The 23,374-nt window shown below is 37.7% G+C and overlaps 2 protein-coding genes across 4 annotated transcripts in view; both read left to right on the forward strand.

The window, feature by feature from the left end:
• Positions 1–2,123, forward strand: part of ACSS1 (acyl-CoA synthetase short chain family member 1) — a 40,279-nt gene extending 38,156 nt beyond the window's left edge. The window contains exons 14-15 of one of the 2 annotated variants that reach the window (XR_014490840.1): positions 247–400; positions 1,449–1,587. Coding sequence is in view for 1 of the 2 variants with exons in the window: in XM_083349490.1 (XP_083205616.1) it covers positions 1,449–1,625 (177 nt within the window). In the remaining variant the exon portion in view is untranslated. Of the gene's footprint in view, positions 1–246; positions 401–1,448 lie in introns of both variants that reach the window. The other variant, XM_083349490.1, reaches the window with a different exon arrangement.
• Positions 2,124–4,945: 2,822 nt separating this feature from the next.
• The window catches only part of APMAP (adipocyte plasma membrane associated protein), a 20,557-nt gene continuing 2,128 nt past the window's right edge, over positions 4,946–23,374 (forward strand). The window contains exons 1-8 of one of the 2 annotated variants that reach the window (XM_083374429.1): positions 4,946–5,164; positions 10,166–10,282; positions 13,888–14,003; positions 19,041–19,133; positions 19,848–19,964; positions 20,214–20,388; positions 21,060–21,194; positions 21,604–21,796. In XM_083374429.1, coding sequence (XP_083230555.1) covers positions 5,073–5,164; positions 10,166–10,282; positions 13,888–14,003; positions 19,041–19,133; positions 19,848–19,964; positions 20,214–20,388; positions 21,060–21,194; positions 21,604–21,796 — 1,038 coding nt within the window. In that variant the 5' untranslated portion in view covers positions 4,946–5,072. Of the gene's footprint in view, positions 5,165–6,083; positions 6,334–10,165; positions 10,283–13,887; positions 14,004–19,040; positions 19,134–19,847; positions 19,965–20,213; positions 20,389–21,059; positions 21,195–21,603; positions 21,797–23,374 lie in introns of those variants that run through there. The other variant, XM_083374430.1, reaches the window with a different exon arrangement.

Raw genomic sequence — 23,374 nt, forward strand, 5'->3', positions numbered from 1 at the left:
ATCATGTTGAGGGCATCACTGGCTTGGTTCGGGGTGGAGATAAAAAGCTGGGTATCATCAGCATATTGATGATACCTCACCCCAAAACCACGGATGATCTCACCCAGCGGCTTCATATAGATGTTGAACAGGAGGGGTGAGAGAACCGACCCCTGAGGCACCCCACAATTAAGGGGCCTAGGGGTTGACCTCTGCCCTCCTGTCAACACTAATTATGCTAATTATTATAATATCCCTAATCCCTAGCTTGGACAGAGGAGACTCTGACCGAGACCAGAAGCTTCCTCTACTTAGTCCTTGAGAATGCTGATGTCTGAGAATAAAACTGAGAAAACAGAGCCATAGGAGTAACTGGTGTTTAGAATGCAAAACGTGATCAAGGCCAGCAGTGTTCAAGCAGGTATTTAGGAAGCAATCTGCTTATGGTAAAGCTGATTCAGTACTACAAGAACATTGTCTTATTTGCTTTGCCTCCTGATTTGACAATTTGTATACTGTTTTAGATACTTAATTTTCTCAATAAACTTAATGTTGTGTTAGGACTATTAGCTTTATCAATTTGTGATAGTAATAATCTAACTTGTTTAGATAGGAGGCCCTATTTATTTTATTTATTTATTTATTTATTTTAATCCCATTTATATCCCGCCCTTCTCCGAAGACTCAGGGCGGCTTACAATTCAAGCACAAACCAATGTGCTTAGCAATAGCCTTCATTCTATGTATATGCCTGCTTATTAGGGCTTATTTGAGGTTTTGGCAGCCTTTACTTACTTTTAGTAGTGATTCTTCAATTGGTCATCTGTAAATTCACTCATAAGGGATGCGGTGGCTCAGTGGGTTAGGACGCTGAGCTTGTCGATCAGAAGGTCGGCAGTTTGGCAGGTCGAATCCCAAGTGCCGCATAACAGAGTGAGCGCCTGTTACTCGTCCCAGCTTCTGCCAACCTAGCAGTTCGAAAGCACGTAAAAATGCAAGTAGAAAAATAGGGACCACTACGGTGGGAAGGTAACAGTGTTCCGTGCGCCTCTGGCGTATAGTCATGCCGGCCACATGACCACAGAGACGTCCTCGGACAAGCGCTGGCTCTTCGGCTTTGAAATGGAGATGAGCACCGGCCCCTAGAGTCGGAAACGACTAGCACGCATGTGCGGGGGAACCTTTACCTTTACCTTTAAATTCACTCATCCATCCTGTCTTTCATCTGTTAATGAGTATTCCTTTTTTTTCAAGGCTGTGAAGATTTCAGAACAGCTGAATAGGAATGAGCAGCTGGGGTACGGGCTGTTTACCTTGTTAGTTTTGAAAGGTTCTACAAGATTCTGCATAGGCACACATTCATATAAGTGAATGCACAGAAGAAAAACTCAAGGAAGTAACTATTTAGATATTCAGCTGTCTTTATTTAAAGTAATATTACTTATAATGATTTTTTATTTCTCAAACAGGTAGTGAAACGTCTTCCCAAAACTCGATCAGGGAAAATCATGAGACGGTTGCTACGGAGAATAGTGACAGATAATATTAGTGATATAGGAGATATTACTACACTAGACGATCCCAGTGTCATAGAGGAAATACTTGAAATGTATAAGAAATACAAACTTAAGCACCCTACTCTATGATGAAAGGACGGTTGTGAAGATGAGTTCTGTTAAGAAGCTGAAGGAGCAAAAGGAACTATCAGATTTATTCTTGATATATTAAAGAGCTATACTTATTCATGTAAAATCCAAATATTTTTTCCTAAAAAGAATGTGTATTGTAACAGTTTATCTCTTGCCACATTGAATTTATATTTTATCTTTCTTTGAAAGCATGGAAAAATCATTTTCAAACTGCTGTTTAAGACATATTCTGCCTTTGTTAAACAGAGTGTAGAAACTTAAGGAGTAAGTTTGAATTTAGCCTTAATATTTTTTCCACAGACATAAAGCATTCTTTTAAAATCAGTCTTACTGTACTTTTTTCCTAATTTTGTCTTAGCAGATGAACTGAAGCTCTCCATACCTTAAATTATGTGAATTTCTTTAAAAAAATCACAGTGACCTTTTTTTGTATGATACAATTTTCAATTTACAAAAATTGAAAGCCAAATTAAAGTCAAAACTGTTTTATCACTACTTACGTATAAGGTGGGAAATTATCTGTTTGTCTGCAGTTTTACAAACTGAATTGTTACATTGTTGCATTTGCATATAATTATGAGCAGGCAAATAGTATTCTTTATTAAACATGTACATTTTTATATTTTTTCATATATTGCTCAAGGAAGTAAACATACCACTCCTTCCTCTGCCTATTTTCCACACAATAACTTTGTAAGTTGAACTGATGTGACTGCGCCAAAGTCACCCAGCTGGTTTTTCATCCCTAAGGTGGGGGCTCATAACCTCCTGCTTTCTAGGCCAGCACCTAGCCAGCACCTTTCTAGGCCAGCACACCAGACTATCTTTCTTTTTATGTGTCTAGATATTGCTGATATGCATGAGCCTGAGCATGTACAATACAGTAACAAAGAAACAATTTTATGAATTCAGTGCAAAACATCTGATTTAGGGCTCCAAATTCAGGCACCAAACCAACTCAATTACACTTCATATTTGAATCATGTGATGGAATTGAAGGAAAGGGAAGATCTAGTATAAGAAAGACACTCAGTTATTATTGGATTGGTTTCTGGAATGCTGAGATTGGGTGGTTTGTTTTGATACTGTTGAGTGACAATACGTTTGTTCTGACTTGCAAACCAGTAAATTCGAACAATCTTTTGCCATGGTTGTTGGTGAAATGATAGGATACCAGATCATTAGAACAGCGTTTCCCAACCTTAGGAACTTGAAGATGCGTGGACTTTAACTCCCAGAATTCCCCAGCCAGCATCAGATGCTGGCTGGGGAATTCTGGGAGTTGAAGTCCACGCATCTTCAAGTTCCTAAGGTTGGGAAACGCTGCATTAGAACACTGCCTATTAGCCCAGAAGCTCATCACTAGTGAACTTTTAAATTGTTGGGAAGGGCAAGGTGATACCTCCATTCCATGTACAAAAAGCATTTGGATTAGCAGTCCAGTTCATTCCAAAACTAGGAATAAGTTAATTTTATTTAAACTATGTACATAGCCAGCCATTTCATAGGAGTATAACTCAGGGTTAGCAATATAACAATATTTACAAAAAATACTATCTGAAAACAATTTAGCACATGGTTTCTACTTTCCAGTCATAAAGACAAGAACCAAACCACCAAACAGGTCTTAAAATTCCTATTCAATTGAGAACAGACTTGTTTAGCAAGCTCAAGACAGACTATGGCATGCATAGGTCTATCTCAGAAAAAGGCTCAGCAGGAATTTCTGGAGAACTTTAGAAACATACTGTTCCCCAACATTTGCCACCTGAGGTCATTACTGCACTTCCCCAATCATAAAACTGCAAGCTAGTTTGGTGTAGTGGCTAAAGGCTAAACTCTAGTCCCTGTTTTGGGCACCAAGTTGGGTGAGCTTGGCTCAGTCACACTTTCAACCCAAGGAAGCGGGCAAGAGCAATCTGCTTCTGAAAGACCTTGCCAAGGAAACTGCAGAGACTAGTCCAAGCAACCTCCAAGAAGCAACACTGACTCAAAGGCACGCACAGACAGTGGTAAAATTTTACGGCAAATGCCAGTCTCAATAAGAATCAACTTTTCACACCATAAGTGATGGAAATTGACATTTTATCTTGCCTAATATTAGTAGCTTGGGCTTCATCTTTAGCGCTTAGAGGTGCAATAATGCTGCACCTATTAGAGTCATCTGATGTGTCTCTTGTCTTTTCAATACAATGTCCTATTGCCTTCTATGCCTTTCAAAATCGTACAAATCACAGCAAGATGACCCTATTACTCTACATTCCACCTCACTTCAAACTCGTCAACAAAACACGTATTGTCTTTCCTACAGAGATTCTCCCCTTTCCAATTCAAGCCAATATCCCCTCCTCCTAGAATCTCAGGGGTCTTCAAACTTGGCCCTTTTATGACTTGTGGACTTCAACTCCCAGAATTCCTCAGCCAGCAAAGCTGGCTGAGGAATTCTGGGAGTTGAAGTCCACAAGTCATAAAAGGGCCAAGTTTGAAGACCCCTGTCCTAGATTCTACACGGGTGTCAAACTCGTCACGTAACGTGTCGGAACGTATTATCGCAACTCTTTTCGCATTGGGGCGGGCGGTATGATGAAACCGGCCCGCGGGCCCGGCGGTTTATTTATTTATTTATTTTAATTCCATTTATATCCCGCCCTTCTCCGAAGACTCAGGGCGGCTTACAAGCTTAGCAGTAGGGTTTGACACCCTTCCTCGCTCAAGTTTTATTTTTTTCACCACAGGATTCTCTCCACACATAATCAGCCTTTCTGAACAAGCGCCTTTCCAGCGTTCTTTTCCCGCGGAAAGTACAGTAAGCGGGTGTTCTACTGACCCCGCCCCCTGGAGGAGGCGACTCTCGCTCCAAGTTGAGCGGTGAAGCGGGGCGTGGGCGTAGCTGATTCGTCGAACTAACTTGAGCGGTTAAAGATGGCGGCGTCCGCCTGAAGGGGGCAAGAGAGAATTGCATCGTTAGAGAACTAAAGAGGAAACGGGGCGGTTTATTGTATAGGCAGCAGTGACTCGCCAAATGAGCGACGGGGCATGGCTCTGTGGAGGTTGTTGGTGGGTTTTCGGGGAGGATGGGTACGGGAGAAGCTGGGGCCACCTCTGAAGCAGGCCCAGACCTGCGTAGCCCCCCACGAAAGCCCTCGGTGGGCCGCGCGGAGCTGCCGCCGCTGCTACTTTACGACGAGCTCGTGGCTGGGCGTTTCCGATAGGAGGGGCGGCTCTGTGGCGCGACAATTATTGGCCAAGCTCAGCCGAGGGGGCGGGGCGGTAGGGCGGCCTTGGGACGCAAGTCGAGGTGGGGGCGTGGCTTGTCTGTGGCACGCCGGAGGCGGGGCTTGGCGGTGCGGGCCGGCAAGCGGCGCTGCTCCTCGGCTTTCCGGCGCGAGCTTGGTTGAGCCCCCGCGCTCGGTCTCTGGATCTCGGAGGGCCCTTCATCGCAACATGAATGAGGCTGAAGGCCTGCGGCAGCGTCGGCCCGCCCGGCCGCGAGTGCTCACCGAGGAGAACGCGGCGCAGGCAGTCAAGGATAGCAGGTGCGTGGGAAGGCTTGGCTGCTCTCTCGGCGTTCCCTCTTGCCGGGGAGGATGGGAGGCACCACCGCGGCTTTCGGAAAGGGCGAAGATTTGGAGGGCGGCGTCGTTTCTTTCCCCCCTCCCCCGCGCCCCGCTTACCGACAATAATAGGGCGGGAGGGCACCGAGCGAGATAAGCGCTAACCTTTCCCTGCTGGATTCTCACGGTCTAGGTCAGGGGTAGGCAACCTCGGCTCTTTTATGACTCAGGGACTTCAACTCCCAGAATTCCTGAGCCAGCAGAGCTGGCTCAGGAATTCTGGGAGTTGAAGTCCATGAGTCATAAAAGAGCCGAGGTTGCCTACCCCTGGGTCTAGGTCTCTTGGGAGGTCCGTTGGCGTTTAGGAATAATAAATATCCCATAGCCTTTGCTGCTAAGAATGCTCTACGGGGGGGAAAAAAGGCACGCTGAAGTCAAAGGCCTTTAATGGAATGCCATTAAAAATAAAAATAAGTGGCCTCGAAAGATCACTGCAGATGGGGACTGTAGCCGAGAAATTAAAAGACGCTTGCTCCTGGGGAGGAAAGCCGTGGCAAATCTAGACAGCACACTAAAAAGCAGAGACATCACCCTGTCAACAAAAGTACGTATAGTCAAGGCTATGGTCTTCCCAGCTGCAATGTATGGCTGTGAAAGCTGGACCATAAGAAAGGCTGAGCGCCAAAGAATTGAAGCCTTTGAACTATGGTGCTGGAGAAGACTCCTGCGAGTCCCTTGGACTGCAAGGCGATCAAACCGGTCAGTCCTAGAGGAGATCAACCCTGACTGCTCTTTAGAAGGCCAGATCCTGAAGCTAAAACTCGAATACTTTGGCCATCTAATGAGAAGGAAGGACTCACTGGAGAAGAGCCTAATGCTGGGAAAGATTGAGGGCACTAGAAGAAGGGGACGACAGAGAATGAGGTGGCTGGATGGAGTCACTGAAGCAGTAGGTGTGAGCTTAAATGGACTCCAGAAGATGGTAGAGGACAGGAAGGCCCGGAGGAACATTGTCCATAGGGTCGCGATGGGTTGGACACGACTTCGCAACTAACAACAACAACAAAGATCCAGAGGGGCAATACAGGCTTTTGATGTGACTAGGCTCGATTGAAATAGGTGGGAATTGCAACTCAATGAGGTCCGGAAAGGTAGGTCTGGATTTTTATGAGAAGTGGAATGGGTCACAGGATGAAAATATCTTCTTTCTCTGACTTTGCAAAAAAAACAACAACAGTCAATATCATTATTCTTGACCGTTATTTTTAAAACGACCTCTACAAAATAAACAAAATGCACTTAAGGGCAGTATGTCATATGTCATTTTTTTCTCGCAACAATTTTTATATATTTGCATGCACATACAGCTGATGAAAAGGATTATCCTTCAGATAGGTGGTAGAATGTTTTTCTTACATTAAGACAGCCAGTGTTCATAGTTTGTTTCCCTCCCCATTCTCTTCACCTTTCTCTGTAAAATGTAAAAGCCCTGATGGTATGCAGAGAAAATTTTCTTATGGAGACTAACAAAAGCAATAATTTTTCCTTCTAAGATGTACAGTAATAAGTTGTGGTTGCATAGGTACTTAAAAACTTGCATTTACTAAGAAATAGTATATTTATTTATATCCCACCTTTATTATTTTTACAAATAACTCAAAGCAGTGAACATATCCAACACACTTTCCTCCTCCTATTTTCCCTACAACTACAATCCTGGTGAGGTAAGTTGGGCTGAGAGAGAGTGACTGGCCTGAGGTCACCCAGTTGGCGTTCATGGCTAAGGCAAGACACAAACTTGCGGTCTCTTGCTTTCTAATCTGTTGCCTTAACCACTGGACCAAACTGGCTCTCTTGGTAAGGTTCTGGAGTTAGAGGTGGGTTAAGCAATTGTACCTAATAAACTTTTCTGAACAGAAAATATATAGAGAGAGTGGTTAACTAGATAGAAAAAGTGAAAAGTTTAGAAACTTAATGTACAGATATCTGGAACTACTTTGCAAGAGCATCGATTATAAGTTGATTTTTAAAAAAACATTTGGAGATTTGTATCTGAAGCATCACTAAATGTAACTAATTTCTTCTTGCAAAACTGTATGAATATTGTCTGAATCTATCAGATGTTTTCTTTTAAAAGTATACAAGTTAACATTTAATACTTTTATGCATTATTAAAAAAATAACCTTTCTTCGGAAAAGATGATCATCAAGATGCAGGATACAATTATACTGTATTTAAAACCTCTAGGTATTTCAGTGTTTCAAATAGTATTAGATATTTGTAAGTTTCTGTGCTTTCAAGAGAAGAATGTGATATCTACTTTAGTACATATATAAGTGCTATAATAAAATTAAAGTTAAATCATGTTTAATATATTTACTACCTTGTTCCCAGTCTAGAGGACATATAATAGCTTCTTAATATATAGTTGCAGCTGGTGTAAATTTGCATTGCAGTTGAATACATATATACATATTTGAGAAAATGTGTGGCTTTCTTAATATAATATATGGAAGTAGTTATCAGGAGCCACTTTGTGGTAGTGTTAAAGGTACTGGATTAGAAAGTGGGGGGTTATGAGTCCTAATCCTCTTTTACACACACAAGCTGGTTGGGTAACCAATCATTCACTCACAGCCCAACTCATGTATCAAGAGCTACTATGACAAGGTAGTAGGAGGGACTATTCTCTTTTTCTAAGAGTAAACATGTTCTTGCAAAATTGTTGGTTTTGTGTGTTGCATTGTCATTGCCTTTTGGCGATCTGCAAGAAATAGCTTACTAATTGGTACTTGTTTATGTTGTAAACTTGAGATGGGAGAAGTGAATTAGGGGAACATTCTACTAGGTTGTCCTCAACTTACAACCATTCATTTAATGACCAAAGTTACAGTGGCACTGAAAAAGGTGACTTATGACCAGTTCCCACAGTCACATGATCAGACTTTGGATGCTTGGCAACTGGCATGTATTCACATTGTAGGATTCTGCAGTTATCACTTGCAACATTCCTAGGCAGCTTCTGACCAGCAAAGTCAATGGGGGAAGCTGGATTCACTTAATGACCATGTGATTCATTTAACAACTGTACTGAGTTGCTTAACAGTCATGGCAAAAAAATCTAGTAAAATGGGGCATGTCTCACGTAACAACTGCCTTGCTTAGCAACAGAAATGTTGGGTTCGATTGTGGTTGTAAGTTGAGGACTACCTATATGAATTTTTCAGAATGCTCAAATAGCATAATCATTATGAGTGTTACATTTAAAACTCCCTGCCCCCTTTCTGTGTTATTTTTGGGAACTAATACAGGCACCACGTTATAGCTTTACATGCCAATTTTGCATTATTTATGTGGAAATAAGGCAGTGATTATTTCCAAGGATGCATAGAATTTTAGCCATATTTCTTGTGAATGAAATTTTATATTTGGCTTGTTCAGACAGTTTTTATGCTGTTTGCAATTTTCATATTGTGAAAGCGATGATTTAAATGTCATATCTAATAGTTCAATATATTATGTCTATTTTAATCAGTTTTTCTCAGTTTTGTTCAAAGCTCAAGTAGTTTGCTCAAATCTATTTTTCATAGCCTACCCAGAATCAAGAACCTTATAGACATACTTCTTAAGAGAAGGGCTGTAATCTTTGTAATTTTTCTGTAATGTTTACCTAATGCTAAAGCTGTTGTATCATAGGCTTGTATCCATCTTCTACACTAACAGAATATTACAAATTTGGTGCCTGTTCCATTTATATATCTCTGTAAAAAAACAACCCTGAACTTTCTATAAATGGCAGCTGTTTGTGAAATAGATAACCTATTGATTTGGAAATATGGTAACAGAAGATTTGTAAATTGTTTTTTATGTTGGGCAGGGATGCCTCTGAGGATTGCAAGAAATTTTCACTCATTTCATACTTGAAAATGGCAGCTATTAGTTTTCAGCAGTCTTGATAGAGTGGTCTCCAACAGTTGCAAAAAGAGAATTTGAGAGACTGGTGTGGTTCTGAGACTTCAGGTTGTCCACCTTGTATTCTACACATATTTCAACTTTTTAATTATACTTCAAATCCTTGCAATTTTCCTATGCTTTAAGCAGAGTAGACTGCATTTTTATCTCAAAAAACTCCAACAAACACACAATTATACCCCATACAAAACTAGCATCCAAAGTATTGTAGTACCCCCATGCCTTAGAACTGAAATTATATATTGGAGAAATTTGTTTTACTTGAACAAAGACTGCATACTACTGTTAAGGAAGGAAGCTTTGTGACCATACAGTATCTAGAGGCACAGAAAATAGCGTATCAAGTAGGATTTGGATATTTTATATACTTTTTGCATTTACTAACGATTGCTGGTGGTTTTAAAAAATCTTGAAATTATTAAAGGAATATTTACTTTAGAAGAGTGAGATTTAAGCTGATTTTATCCACAGAATTTCTGTTTTTCCCACTTATTCTTAAACTCTTTTTCAGCATCTATATTGAGGTTTGAAGTCTAGCCTCAAATTATATAATTTATAAAGCAACGCTTCCCAACAGGATGTTCTCTAAATTTTTTACATTTCAACTCCCAGATTCCTACTTAGCATATCTTGAGATAATTATTTGGCTCATCTGGAAAAATAAACATGCACAACTGCAAATTCTAATGCACACTTGCATAGTAGAAATTTACTTCTTGACAAAGTAATCTTGTCCTGAAATTGGTAAGGCAATTTACTGAAATATATTTAAGGGTGCTAGAAGAATGGTTTAAAAAAATTGGGATAGCATAATTTAAATACTTTATTGGTGAACAACACTGTCTTTCTATTATCCATCTTGTTGAGCATGCAGAGTGCATCTTGTTAGCTACTGAATGATACAAACTAGAATACTGGAATAGCTACTGGCCTGATATAGGTGGACTCTTACATTGTTAGTTGCTCTTGTATATTCATGTTCTAATTTATGGTTTTGTTTATTTTTACAGTACTTACAGCAGCAGGGTATTTCGTGTAACTTTCATGACTTTAGCTGTGTCATTAATTATCCTATTATTTGGAGCGCTCATTTTTCTGGAATGTCCAATAGACCCTCAGCCTATTAGGTGAGTACAGAAGCATCTTTAATATCAGAATTTTGCATGTGACTTAAATGTTCGCTGTGGGCATTGTTACAAAGACCTTTTAGTTTTAGTTTTATGAACAGAGCAGTGCTGTAGTCAATTGTTTAGAAAAACTGTTGTGCCATTATTTACAGTTGTACAGAAATGAAAAGACAACTGTTTTGTATCTTCTAAATTAACAGATGAACTTATGGTGCTCCTTCCTAAACATTACATTTTAACAAGATACAATATATTTAATTTAAAAAGTTGTCATTGTTTTTAACCATGTTCTTTGATACTCAATGTACAAGCTAGAACTTGATATTTTCAGTTGTCTCGTGACTACCCTTTCCAGCCAAAACATAGGGTGACATATTAGTCACACAGTAGTAGCTCTTGCTCTGTGCACATCCCTTTGCAGTCTTATCTTAGCTTCTCTGGTTATTTGTGTATTTTTGCACTTTTTTTCTCATCAATATAGGTAAAGTGCAGTTTTTCATTTAATCTACATATTAATTTTTAGGTTTATTTCTCGTGAAGTAATGAGAAATAAACTATCTTTTTACACATTGCCTTAAAATGTGCATTGTCTTTGGTTTGGGAATGCATTAATTTATTTACATTATTTCTTATGGGAAAATTTTGTTTGGCACTCATCAAGTTTGGTACTCATCATGCCTCCCAGAACCAATTAACGATGAGTACTGAGATACCACTGTAAATATATTTTCTTCTCTTTTTAAAAATCCAGCTTATTATTTCTCATTCCTTTTTGGCCTTTTGTTACCTATCCCAGAAAGAAATGGCATCATGATGTTATTTTGTATGTATATTTTAATGTGATCTATTAAGCTTCATATCCCCTTTTGGAGACTACAAGTCTTTAGGGAGCAATTATAATGAAGATCATGTAGTTCTTGACTTATGACTACAATTGGGAACAGAATTTGTTGTTAAGCAAGGCAGTTATTACATGACTCATGCTTGATTATATGACTTTTATGCTATGGCTGTTAAGTGAATCACAGCAATTAAGTAAATCAGGCACTCATTAAGTGAATCAGGCCTCCCCCATTTACTCTGCTCATTGGAAGCCAGCTGAGACGGTCACAAATGGCAATCCCAGGACAACGGGATGCTGCAACCATCATAAATACATGCCGGTTGTCCGTTACCCTAATTTTAATCATATGACCACGGGGAATACTATGATGGTTGTAAGTGTGAAGACTGGTTCTGAGTCACTTTTTTCAGTGCTGTTGTAACTTCAAATGGTCACTAAATGAATGATTGTAAGTTTGAGGACTACCTGCATTTTCAATATGGGTAATGACCAAACCATCTCAACGTATTTATTTCATATGGATCACTTACTTTTGTATTCAGTTCACACTCATCCACTATCTTATATTTCACCATACACCTTAAATGCTCCATTCCTATTCCCATTGCATTCAATTTACTTTTATGTTTCTTCTGACATACCTGACCTCACTTTCAGATAACAAAATAGGAGGAAGCAGTTTTATACACAGCAATCTTTGCTTCTTTTAATAAATATCCATTTCCTCAATATAGACACATTAGCTTTAGCATTTTAAATTTCATTTTACTTCTTTTCCATCTATTTTCTCAACTCCAGTAAATATTCTACCAACATACAGTACATAAATTCATATATTTTTCTAGTGTTTGCTATTTATATATAATTTGCAATCATTCTCTCTATTTTCCCTGCCAAACGCAGCTGTCATCTTCTGTGTAGCATTCACTGTAGTTCATTCAGCTTCTCAGCTAGTAACAGAGCATTCTGCCATATTAAGGTAATTAAGGTAATCATATCCTCACCTGTGCATCTCAGGTGAGACCAGAAACATTTCCTGTACGTTTATCCATAAATATATTCAATCATCAGGAGACACTTCTCATTCTTCTCTTATTTTCTGCTCATTTTGAATATTTTGTTAAGCATTCAATTAACCATTCATCCTGCACTACTTGCATTCAGTAGCCAATCTTTAATCCGATACTAGTTGTGTTTGACTTATGATAGCAGTTGGGACCAGAATCTCTGTCTTAAGCGATCCAGTTGTAAAGCACAATCTCATCGCTTAGCAACAGCAATCCCTGTAGTTCCATTGTTAATTGAATCCTACAGTTGTTAAGCAAGGCAACTTTTTGCCGTTTTTCTGCAACCAAAGTCAGTAGAAAAGTGTAAAGGAATATGTGGATGACCTTGGGAGATATCAGCTCTTTAACACTAAGCATTTTTTTGTCTTCAGTAACATAATTACTTTCTTTAGCCTGCATTGTGTATTATTAAATAAATAAGTAAATAAATAGCTATCTACTACAGTCCAAAAACCATAGGCCCCCAAACCAAAAGCCACTCAAAGTTTAGCTAATGCCTATTGTTCCCCATCCAGACCCTTACAGACTTACACTGGCATAAGACTATCACAACAAGAGGCATTGATATATAACTGGATATTATCAGTGTACTGATGGCACCTCACCTGATAGTGACAGATAACCTCATCTAATAGCATCATATAGATGTAAAATAGGAGAGGAGAGAGCACTGAACCCCGGGGCACACCATGCTGAAGGGGCCGAAGGTGAGATCCCAATCACCACAATTGGAATTGATTCCAAAGAAAGGAGATGAACCAACACAATAGCATGCCAACCACCCTCAGTTCTCTGAATCTATCCAGAAGGATACAACGGTCGCTGGTACCAAAACCCACCAAGAGGTCAATTAACACAAGACTGGATATGAACAGGGATTTAAAAATGCTAGGTGACAAGAATAATTTGGAAAATCATTTATATATATATGTGTGTGTGTGTGTGCGTGTGTATGTATGTGTATAAATAAAAACACCCGATAACTCTTCCATGTTGGATTTACAAAAGAGACTTATTAATGTTTTGAAGGATTTTGAGGGAAAGAAGAAATAAAAAATGAAATGAAATCAAATTTAGGACAATATGTGAAAGGATCAAAAACCAAAGTTGTCAAAAGTAAAAGGAAGGAATATAAATATGGTTTATTTGATCAAGGTTAAAGTAGATATGTTGCTATTTCTGGTAATTCTTAATGAACTTTTGCTGACCTGGACTGAATGATAAGGCTTTAAGGATTTGTTTATAGATAAGAGGTGGGATACGGGAAGAAGAGATCATTTGTTGTATTTTAACAGAAGTGCATAAGTTACTAAAATAGTTTATAGTTGTGATGAAGGCAGAAATCATTTCTTAATATATTTTTTTCTTTAGTATATTTTTCCTTTTCTGTTTTTCTTTCAATTCTTTTCTATTTTTTCTTTTTACTCTTTTAATTTTTTCAGTTTGCATTACTTTTTATCTTTTTAATTGTAATGTTTAATGTTGTTAAAATTGTTACCCACTTCATTGGTTTGATCCTTAAGCTAACAGAAACTGTTACCAAATATGAAATCAATAATTGCATAAATTGCTTTGGATAAATTGAACTACACTGTTTTGAAAAATATCTGATACATCTAAGTTACTTGGTAAACCCAAACATTAATTTGTATTAATCTCTTCTGTATGCTTATGAAAATCTTTCTTCTTGACAGCTTTAAAGAACCTCCTCCTCTTACTGGTGCTTTAGAGCCAAATGTTAAGCTTCGACAAGCAGAAAGATTATTTGAAAACCAGCTTGTTGGACCAGAATCTATTACAAATATTGGTGGTAAGCACAGATATTTGATAGGGTATTTTTAATATCGGCTTAATAAGTTTACATTTTTTCCCTAGAAATCACTTCTGGATTCTAAACTATAAAAAATTCAGAATTCTAAGTAACATAAAATAATTTGTATCCAATAAAGTCCTGATATATGCTGATATAATATTATTGTATCACACAAATTAGCAAAAATCATACACATATTTCTGATTAAATGTGATATTACAGAAAACAAAAACCCTTTCATTGTTCATGTGCAAAGAGTTTACCAGTCTTCGTAGAGTCCAGATACTGAGGATACAATCAAGAGGAACGTATGCATTTTAATTTAAAATCATGTTAATTTGTTAAATTTGAATTTTAGTCCAAAATCTGGCAGTAGGATAAGCACAAAGTATGTGAATTAATATTTGACCTCTAGAATTGTATTTTTAACAATCAAATGTGGCAAATACAATTAAATAATATTTCTGTATTCACATTTTATACCAGAAGTCCCCAACCTTTTGGGCACCAGGGACCAGTGCCATGGAGAAAGGTTTTTCCACGGACCCATGGGGGTGTGGTTTGAATACTGCCTGCATCCCAAGGATGGAGCTTTGCTTGTTTGTGCGGCCCGCTTGCTTGCATGCTGCAGATCGGGGGTTGGGGACCCCTGTTTTATACTACCCAGATCTGAAAACTGTCATAATAGCTTTTTTTTAACTAAAGGACACAACTGAATGAGCTAACAATATGGAACATGTTTCCCTTGTAACACAAACTATTGAGCAAGAAACTTAATTTTATTTTTAAAGTACCTTATGCTGATTTACTGTAATGGAACCTTCAAGCTCTTTATTTCAAAGGCTATAAAAATACTAATTCATTAGATTATAAAATGAGTGTTAATTATTTTCACATCACTTTTTCTTATAACATGGAATGTTAAGGGGCTTACATAGACAAATCATTTTAAACAAAAGAGGAAGTGAAATTGCTCTTCTGCAAGAGACTAATATTCCTCCATAATTTAAAGAGTACTTGCAGAATGGTTGGGTGAGAGAGGTATTTGGGAAAAACTTTATTTATATTGCAGGATATTTTTGAGCATTTGTATATAATGATTAGATATAATTATTATAGATATAAGGATTATGTAATTATATAATTAGAAAAATGAACATACTCTAGGATCCCTTTCCAAATTATAACCCCGTATATAAATTATGCTTTCAGATGTGCAATATTTTGCAGGAATATATGTACAGATTTAATCCAGTGATTATTCAGCCTATTTTAAATTTTCCATCATGAATATCTTTTTTCTCCTTATTTATGCATTATAAGTTATAATCTTAGAACAATAATATAAATACATCTTATTAAAAAATTCCTGAATGTATGGCTTGTAAATCATAATGTTTTTATTGAACAAATATAGCAGGAACTCAGTTTCAACTTTACGGAATACTAGATTCTACTTATATTAGTGCCTGTACAGGCTACCTACTGTATCTTGAGTGCAGGATCGGCCAGTACCATCCTTCATGCATTCCCAATCCGTTGCAAATGCACCCGTTGCTCATGTTTTGAAATTCTGGTTCAGAAATAATACTTATCTGAAGTGTTTGTGAGCAATTAGTCTACCTTGTTTCATTCCATTCTAGGGAAATCTTCAAATCCAGTTGGCCACAGTACCAGATATATCCCTTCCTCTCCAGGGGTTAGTCACTGCCTATAAACCCACTTCATCCTGGGCTGCTGTGTTCTCATTTGACCAGCAGCACTTTTTTCCTTCCATTTGATCTATCAGTGACTCTAAAAGCCCATGAAATCAAGGAAAGTGTTTTAGTCACCATGTTTTCTTTACATGTTTTGACAGCACACTTGCATTGCACTCTCATCTTCCAGTAGGGTGTCCTTTTGGTTTTCCCCCAGGCTGGATGAAGCATACGGTACTTTGTTTTTCACCCTGTGCATCTTGTACTGGAATGCTTTCATTATTTGAAGCTATTTCCCTTTGTTTCTGTGAAGCTGAGCCATTAGTTCCTCATTGCCACAAAGTTTCGGTAGAGCCACAGTAGAACACAGAAACCGAAGAAAAACTTGTTCTGCTTTGATGATTCTGGCATCAAAGTAATGACTATGCAATAAAGGTAGGAGGAAGAATGTGCAATGGTGTCAAAGGGGAGAATATGGGAAGGAAGTGTTAAGAAATCAGTGCCTGCAAACTTGGGAAAGCCATGAAAAAGGCGAAGGACTAGTGAAGAGAGAACTGTTCTTTAAAAAAGGCAGGCAGTTATAGACTTGCCCTCTCTGTGAGGCTTGCCCTCCGTGCATGAATGAGAGGGGCAAGAAGCAGGAGAACCCTAGTCCCTGGTGGTCATAGTTCAAACTGAGCACTAACCTGGTCCATTGCTAAACAATTACAGTCAAGATAGAAATCTTTTAAATCAGTCTTGGGAACAACCACGTAGTTTAGATTGCTTGATAGAATTGTTCTAATTTAGATATTGTATAAATAATTATTCAAGCTTGCATTGCTCCATATTCTTTTTTTTTTAAAGCAGCAGTTAAGTGTATATTTTGGGGAGTTAAAGTAATAGTTAATCCTTTGTGGATCCTATGAATATGTGCAGCAATACAGGTTTCTGATTTTTGCTAATTACAAGCCCGATAACTCAATAAACTTAACGTCTCTAAAACTGAATTTTGACTACATTATGCCAGAAAAATATACTGAAAGGGGGGGTGGGGGTAAATAACTTAGTAAACCTTTGGCTTTTAGATTTAAATTAATCAAGTATCATAGTATTTTTTTATTTTTTATTTATTTTAATCCCATTTATATCCTGCCCTTCTCCGAAGACTCAGGGCGGCTTACAATCTAAGAAGCACAAATCAATGTGCTTAGCAATAGCCTTCATTCTATGTACATGCCTATTAGGGCTTTCGGCCCCCCCCCCCCAAAGCGGCATTATTACAAAGTCATCTTATTGCCCCCAACAATCTGGGTCCTCATTTTACCTACCTGGGAAGGATGGAAGGCTGAGTCAACCTTGAGCCTGGTGGGACACGAACCTGCAATAATTGCAGGCAGCTGGTGTTACTTAAGGAGGCATTAGCCCACTGCTCCACCAAGGATCTATGTATGATATACATAGAAAAAAGTACATACAGATTCTAGATTTTCTATTGACATTTTAAAAAATCTTAAATTGTATTCTGAATTCTCAAGAGCAGATTAAGTTTTTGTTTTTGGTTAGTGTACTAAATGTGAAGACTCTCATAAGGTATCAATAAGCTCATTTCATCTATTTTCCTGGAAAAGTCAGGAAACCAAGCAGAGAACTTTTGCTTCAGAAATCTATTTATTTCTGAGGAACAGACGTGTAAAGGAAGGACTTGATTTCCTTTCCACAGTCCTTCCAACATCGATAAAGATGTCTATCCAAAAAACTGTATTAGGTATTTGTAATTTTTCATCTTGTAATCTGGAACTTTGCATGTTCTCTTTTTAAAGTAATTTTCCTTTTAAAGTAATAAACCTTCTATATCTCCATTCTTGAATGAATGTCCTAATCCCATGCCTTCCCCCTACAGCGCAGGGAGGCTGCAATAGAGATATGAAGTTATTTTCCCCACTAGTTTTATCTTGCCATAAAGGCAGCCCAGGTGGTGAAAACACTATCGGTCTTATGCACTGTGGTAGTTAGAGGAATGCTAGGCAAGGCATTCCTTGAAAGATAAGCAGTGGCAGGGACCTACCCGAGTTACTATTCCAAGATAACAGATGGTGCCAGGAAAAAACAAGGTTTCTCAGAAGAGGAAGCTTGAAACCTTCCATCATGCCACCCTCTAGGCTCATCCATGTCACCATAGATGATTTGGTTGTTTGAAAAAAGATTAAAAGAAGTTAGATAAGGCTGACTAAGAGAAAATAAAATTAAGAAAAAGTAATTATAGTTGTCTTTTATAACAACCCTTTAATGTGTTTTATGGGAAGCCAGCAAGTTTCTCAACAGTCTTCTCAGCAATTTCAGTAGAGCTAAGAAAGTAATTTTTAGAAAACTATGATAGTTAATAGCCATCATAGTGACAAGGTATTATCATCTGATAAAATTAAAGATGCTAATAATATGGTCCAAACAGACCATTTGAGACTTGCTGTTCCATGTATGAAACTCGCTATTCCATGTGTTAGAACTTTATACAATATGTGAACTCTTTCTTTCATTATCACCTCTATGTAAGGCAGTCTTTAATAACAAGTCTGAAGTTGCAGCTGGTACAAAATGTAGCATCAAGACTACTGACACATTATATAATGTGGGCTTTTACTGTTAATTGTTACTGAAAACAGCCACACGTTTGTAATATTTAAATAGAAGAACTATATCAATAAATCCTGTCAGTGTAGACTTCCATTGATTTGAAGTTATTGTAGGTTTCCAGCCCAATTCATAATGCTGAAGGTCATAAGGCCCTTAATAGTACAGCACCCAAGTTATATTTTCCATTCCTTGGAAATATTTAGGAAGGTTCTGTTGAAGAATCACCCTACTAGGAAGGTATCTGAGATATGGACGAGGTGATGGGCCTTCTTAGTAGCAGCCTTCCACTCTGTGAATATGTTCCCCCTGGAAGTAGGAGACCCCTGAACCCATTCTTTATTTTCTGGAAGCAAGTTGTATTAGAACTCTTTCAGCGAGTTTTTGGCCCTTGGTGTTCAGGCAACCATCATATATTACTTCTTACTTACATTACTGTTTTAATTGTAATATACTTTGCATTGTTGCTGCCCCCCCCTTGGTCTATAAACAGGGTGGTCTATAAATAATAAATAAAGCTTATTGCTGATGGAGACAAATGCATTTCAGTGATAATTCTATGTTATATTCTATAACATAAAATATGCCAATACAGATATAATGAAAGGCAAACATTGAGGGTTTTGTGACATCACTGTATAAAAAGCATTTTGAGTGTTCTGAAGTCTTAGATAAGCCTTATGTGTTAAATAAATGCATAGCTCGTGTCACTGCTTTTCTCTTATAGATGTGTTGTTTACTGGTACTGCTGATGGAAAAATTCTGAAGATTGAAAATGGGAAAATTTCCACTTTAGCTCGTCTTGGCCATGGTCCTTGTGGTAAACAAACTACTTATTTTGTTATTTCTTTTATATTGTGGTTTGACTTTTCTAGTAAACCATTTCAGACTTGTTGCATACCTTCCAACTCAACATTTTTAAATATATGAAAAAAAAAATTCATGATATGTTGTTTGTGCATGTTGGAGTGGTAATTTTGGTTGTGTGGTTGTGAAAAAAACCTATGGATATTTGGTTAACAAACTCCTTTTAAAGTGAAAAACAGCACGATAGGAATCTTCCTCTGTAATAAAATCTTGATATTTCTGCTTAACATTAAGTATTGTGATACAATATTCATCATTATGTATCTGAGAATTGAACAGAAGAAAAAAAGAATATTTATTTATACAGAGATGGGCAGTGAATGATTCTCCAGGTGTTATACTGAACTCAGTTCCCTTCAGACTTAACCAACCTGATCAGGAAAGAGAGGTAATAAAGAGTTGCATTCCAGTATTTGGAAGATAATGCATTGCCCATCCCTTCAAGTCTAGCAAGATGCATTGTTTTTAACTACATCAGAATGTGGGTTTTGTTATTAATTACGGTATATGAATAAAAAGGATATAAACTAAGCAGAGATGTTTTTGAATGTTCAAAATTTATCTTTTATTGGTCAAATTCAAGATTATTGATATTCTGTTTTAGAAGCACAATAGAAACTTCTGTTTAGAAGCTGCATACTTTATATTTATTTGTATTTTCTAAAAGGTACAAGAGAAGATGAGCCTACATGTGGGAGACCACTAGGAATCCGTGTTGGACCAAACAATACTCTTTTTGTTGTAGATGCCTATTATGGGCTGTTTGAAATAAATCCTATGTCAGGCAAGTCTACCTCTCCTTCCCCCACATACACATTGCACCAAATCCTAGTTGGTTTTAATTATGGTTTGAATGATAAGCTGTAAACCATGATATGCAAGTGATAGCTATTTTGAATTCTGCTTAAGAATCTGCTAATTGTTTTGAATCCTTAATATTAAATAAATTCAGTATAGGCATAAGTAGAAATGGTACACTCATACAAGTACAAAAGAGCAAAGAGTTTTTAAAAATTTGTTTTTCTGTGACCAGGTGCAGTCAGGCCACTTGTGACTTCAAAGATTCCTATTGAAGGGAAGAACATATCCTTTGTGAACGATCTTACAATGACTCGAGATGGAAGGAAAATCTATTTTACAGATTCTAGTAGTAAATGGCAGAGAAAAGATTATTCTTTATTAATCATGGAGGCTTCAGATGATGGACGGTAAATGTTCTAGACTGAGTTGTAAATTATATAACAAAATTGTGATCAAGTATCACAAGAAGAATTTTTTGGGATGATGGGGATGGCATTTCTAGAAGCAAGTATTTTGGGGTTATTATTAAAATGTTAAAATAGTGAAGTAACGTTTAAACTTCATCTGTTCACATTCTTAATTGAGGTATATTTCCTTATCCTTCCTCCACACAGGAAATTTTCTATTCTCTACATAGTTGCTTATCCTTAAGGAGAATAATATGATGGGTATGTGCAGGGGCAAAGTGGTAGTTTGGTGCTATTGGCCCTGTTATAACCCTAAATACCACTTTGTTTCTTGGTACAATTCAAGTGTTGGAGATAAATGTAGTTTTCAAGATACCTCAGGGACCACTGTGTTCCATATTAATCTGTGTCAGCCTTAAAATCTGATGATTGGTGAGGCATATCTGGTTTGGGCAAGTTAAAAGGCCTTCTTAGTAGTATAACTAAGCTCTGAAGCTTCCTAGTTTGGGAGGCCAATTGTTCCATCAGTGCTATTTTTTTAATATATTCAGCTATAGTTTTGTTCTTATGCATAATAAGAGTAATTCATATATATTTTGACATAGGATTGTCAAAGAACATATTGAGATTGAGAGGGGATTAGTAATACCCTTTAATTGTTCTGTCTTTAGCTTACTTGAATATGACACAGTGACAAAGGAAGTCAAAGTCTTAATGGAAGGACTCAGATTTCCAAATGGAGTCCAGCTCTCTCCTGCTGAAGACTTTGTGTTGGTGGCCGAAACAGTTATGGCAAGAATACGAAGGTAGATGAGATGCTTGTAAGGATGCTACATGGATAGAATTGACTAAATGCTAGTTTAGTTTATTTGTCTGGGTAAATGAGTAGAAACTGTTCCTATTTATGTATTGTCCTTGCTAAGCAAGGAGGATTTTTTACTAAGTGACTGTGTTCTGTAATTTCTAAAGAATGTTACTGGCCAACTGAGATGCTACGTAGGTTTTGTGATCTTTGTTTAGTTTTTAGTAAGCACAAATTTATCCCATCCTTTGTTCTTCATTGCTATTGCTTTAATGTATTCTGTGTTCTTTATACATGTTTTATACTTCCAACGGCATTCTGATCATTAGGGTAGTAGGTTAGAAATATAGCATAAAATATTAATACATTCTTTGTTTCATACAGCAGATTTGTAAAATGTTATGCATTTTTAGATATTATATATCCGGACTGATGAAAGGTGGAGAGGATATGTTTGTCGAAAATATGCCTGGTTTTCCAGACAACATTCGTTTAAGCAGCTCTGGAGGTTATTGGGTAGCTATGTCAGCTATTAGAGCAAATCCTGGATTTTCTATGGTGGATTTCTTAGCTGAAAAACCATGGATTAAAAGAATCATATTTAAGGTAAGAAACAGCAGTAACAAATCTTATGTATTCATATACAAGACTGAGCTCAGCCTCCTCTAACTGAATTTTTTTTGAATAGGCTCCCTTTGAAGAGAATTTATTTCTTCTCCCTGTCCTGTTTCAGATCCAGCCATTGCAATTTTTCTAAAAATACTTTATTTGTTTAATAATGCAGAACAAGAGAGAAAGAATAAAATAATAAAAAGCAGGGAGGAAGTAAAAGGAATGCAACAATCGTTGTAATCATTTTTTAATGTTGCAGTCAATGCAAACACACTGAAAAGTATGCATTCCTTATCTTTGGAATTGGTATATGCACACACAAAAAGGCTTGTATGAGTTTGTATTTTTTAACACTGAATTTCAGGATGAAGAAAAAATGAAAATCATACTACCAGACACTCAGTTTGTCAGTAGTGGCAATTATTGTTTGGCTCCTTGCTTGGCCATACAAAGATCGCAGTTAAAAGAAAGTTTGGCAAATGAGATATTTTCACTCTCTAGTTCAGTAGATGTTTCTGTTGCTTTTACTGACATTTTGCATCAACTTCTGAGTGTTGGAAAACATCACGTTGCCCTGCCCTCACCCACAGTTGCATGATCACGATTTGGGTAGTTGGCAACCTATTAGCATTTACAATTGGTTGCTAAGTAATCCCACCCACCCCAGTCATGTGATTATTATTTTCAATCCTCTGCAGGCTTCCCCAGAAAGTCAGTGGAGAAGTTGGCAGAGAAGGTTGCAAGCTGCTGCTGCTGCTTGGCAAGGGGATTCCCCTCTCATTTTGTGGGGGCTGAGTGAAAGAGCTACCTACTAAGGGGAGCTGAATTATTTCACTGGTGTGGAGATGATCTGAGACTTCTGCACTCCACGGAAGGTATTCTCTTCTGCTCGGACAAATGACATCCTCCCACAGGGTGCAGAAATGGAACTTGGATCCTGATGATTTGAGCTCTGTTTGTGCACCTGCAGAAGGAGTTCTCTTCTGCATGCAGAGGAGAGATGACATCTTCCCATCACTCTGTGGAAGGCATTCCCTTCTGCATTCAGATAGATTTTGGCAGGTAGCTCTTTCAGCCAGCCCCTGGAGATGAGATGAGAGGAAGCCAAACCCAAGCATAGAGCCAGCACAATAAGGTAAACAGTGCAAGGTGTCTCAAGTGGATTTCATCTTAGAGGATTTTCAGCTTCTGAGCAAAGCCTTCTAGGGTCTCTTCTATTTAGGTCCCAAGCACCTTGTCCACTTAACAACCCACTTGTGATCACTTAACCCACACAATTGCTTAATGACCAGTGCTGGGATTGCAGTTGTTGAACCAAAGCAGTCTCATGGGCAGTCATGTAACATCACATTTAATAACCACATTGGTCATTGATTGAGATTCCAGCTCAATTTTGTTCATAAACTGAACTATATAACGGATCTCTGCAAAAGTCATGTAGCTTGAAATGGAGCAAAACAAATGTCCTACTTAATGTTGTGATATATTAAACATTCTTTTTGTGTATCATACTTATAATCAATAATTTGATTGTAAGATGTAAATTGCTATTTTTCATATTTCTGCTATAAT

The sequence above is a fragment of the Vipera ursinii genome, assembly GCF_947247035.1.
Source record: "Vipera ursinii genome assembly, chromosome: 1".
NCBI lineage: Eukaryota > Metazoa > Chordata > Lepidosauria > Squamata > Viperidae > Vipera > Vipera ursinii.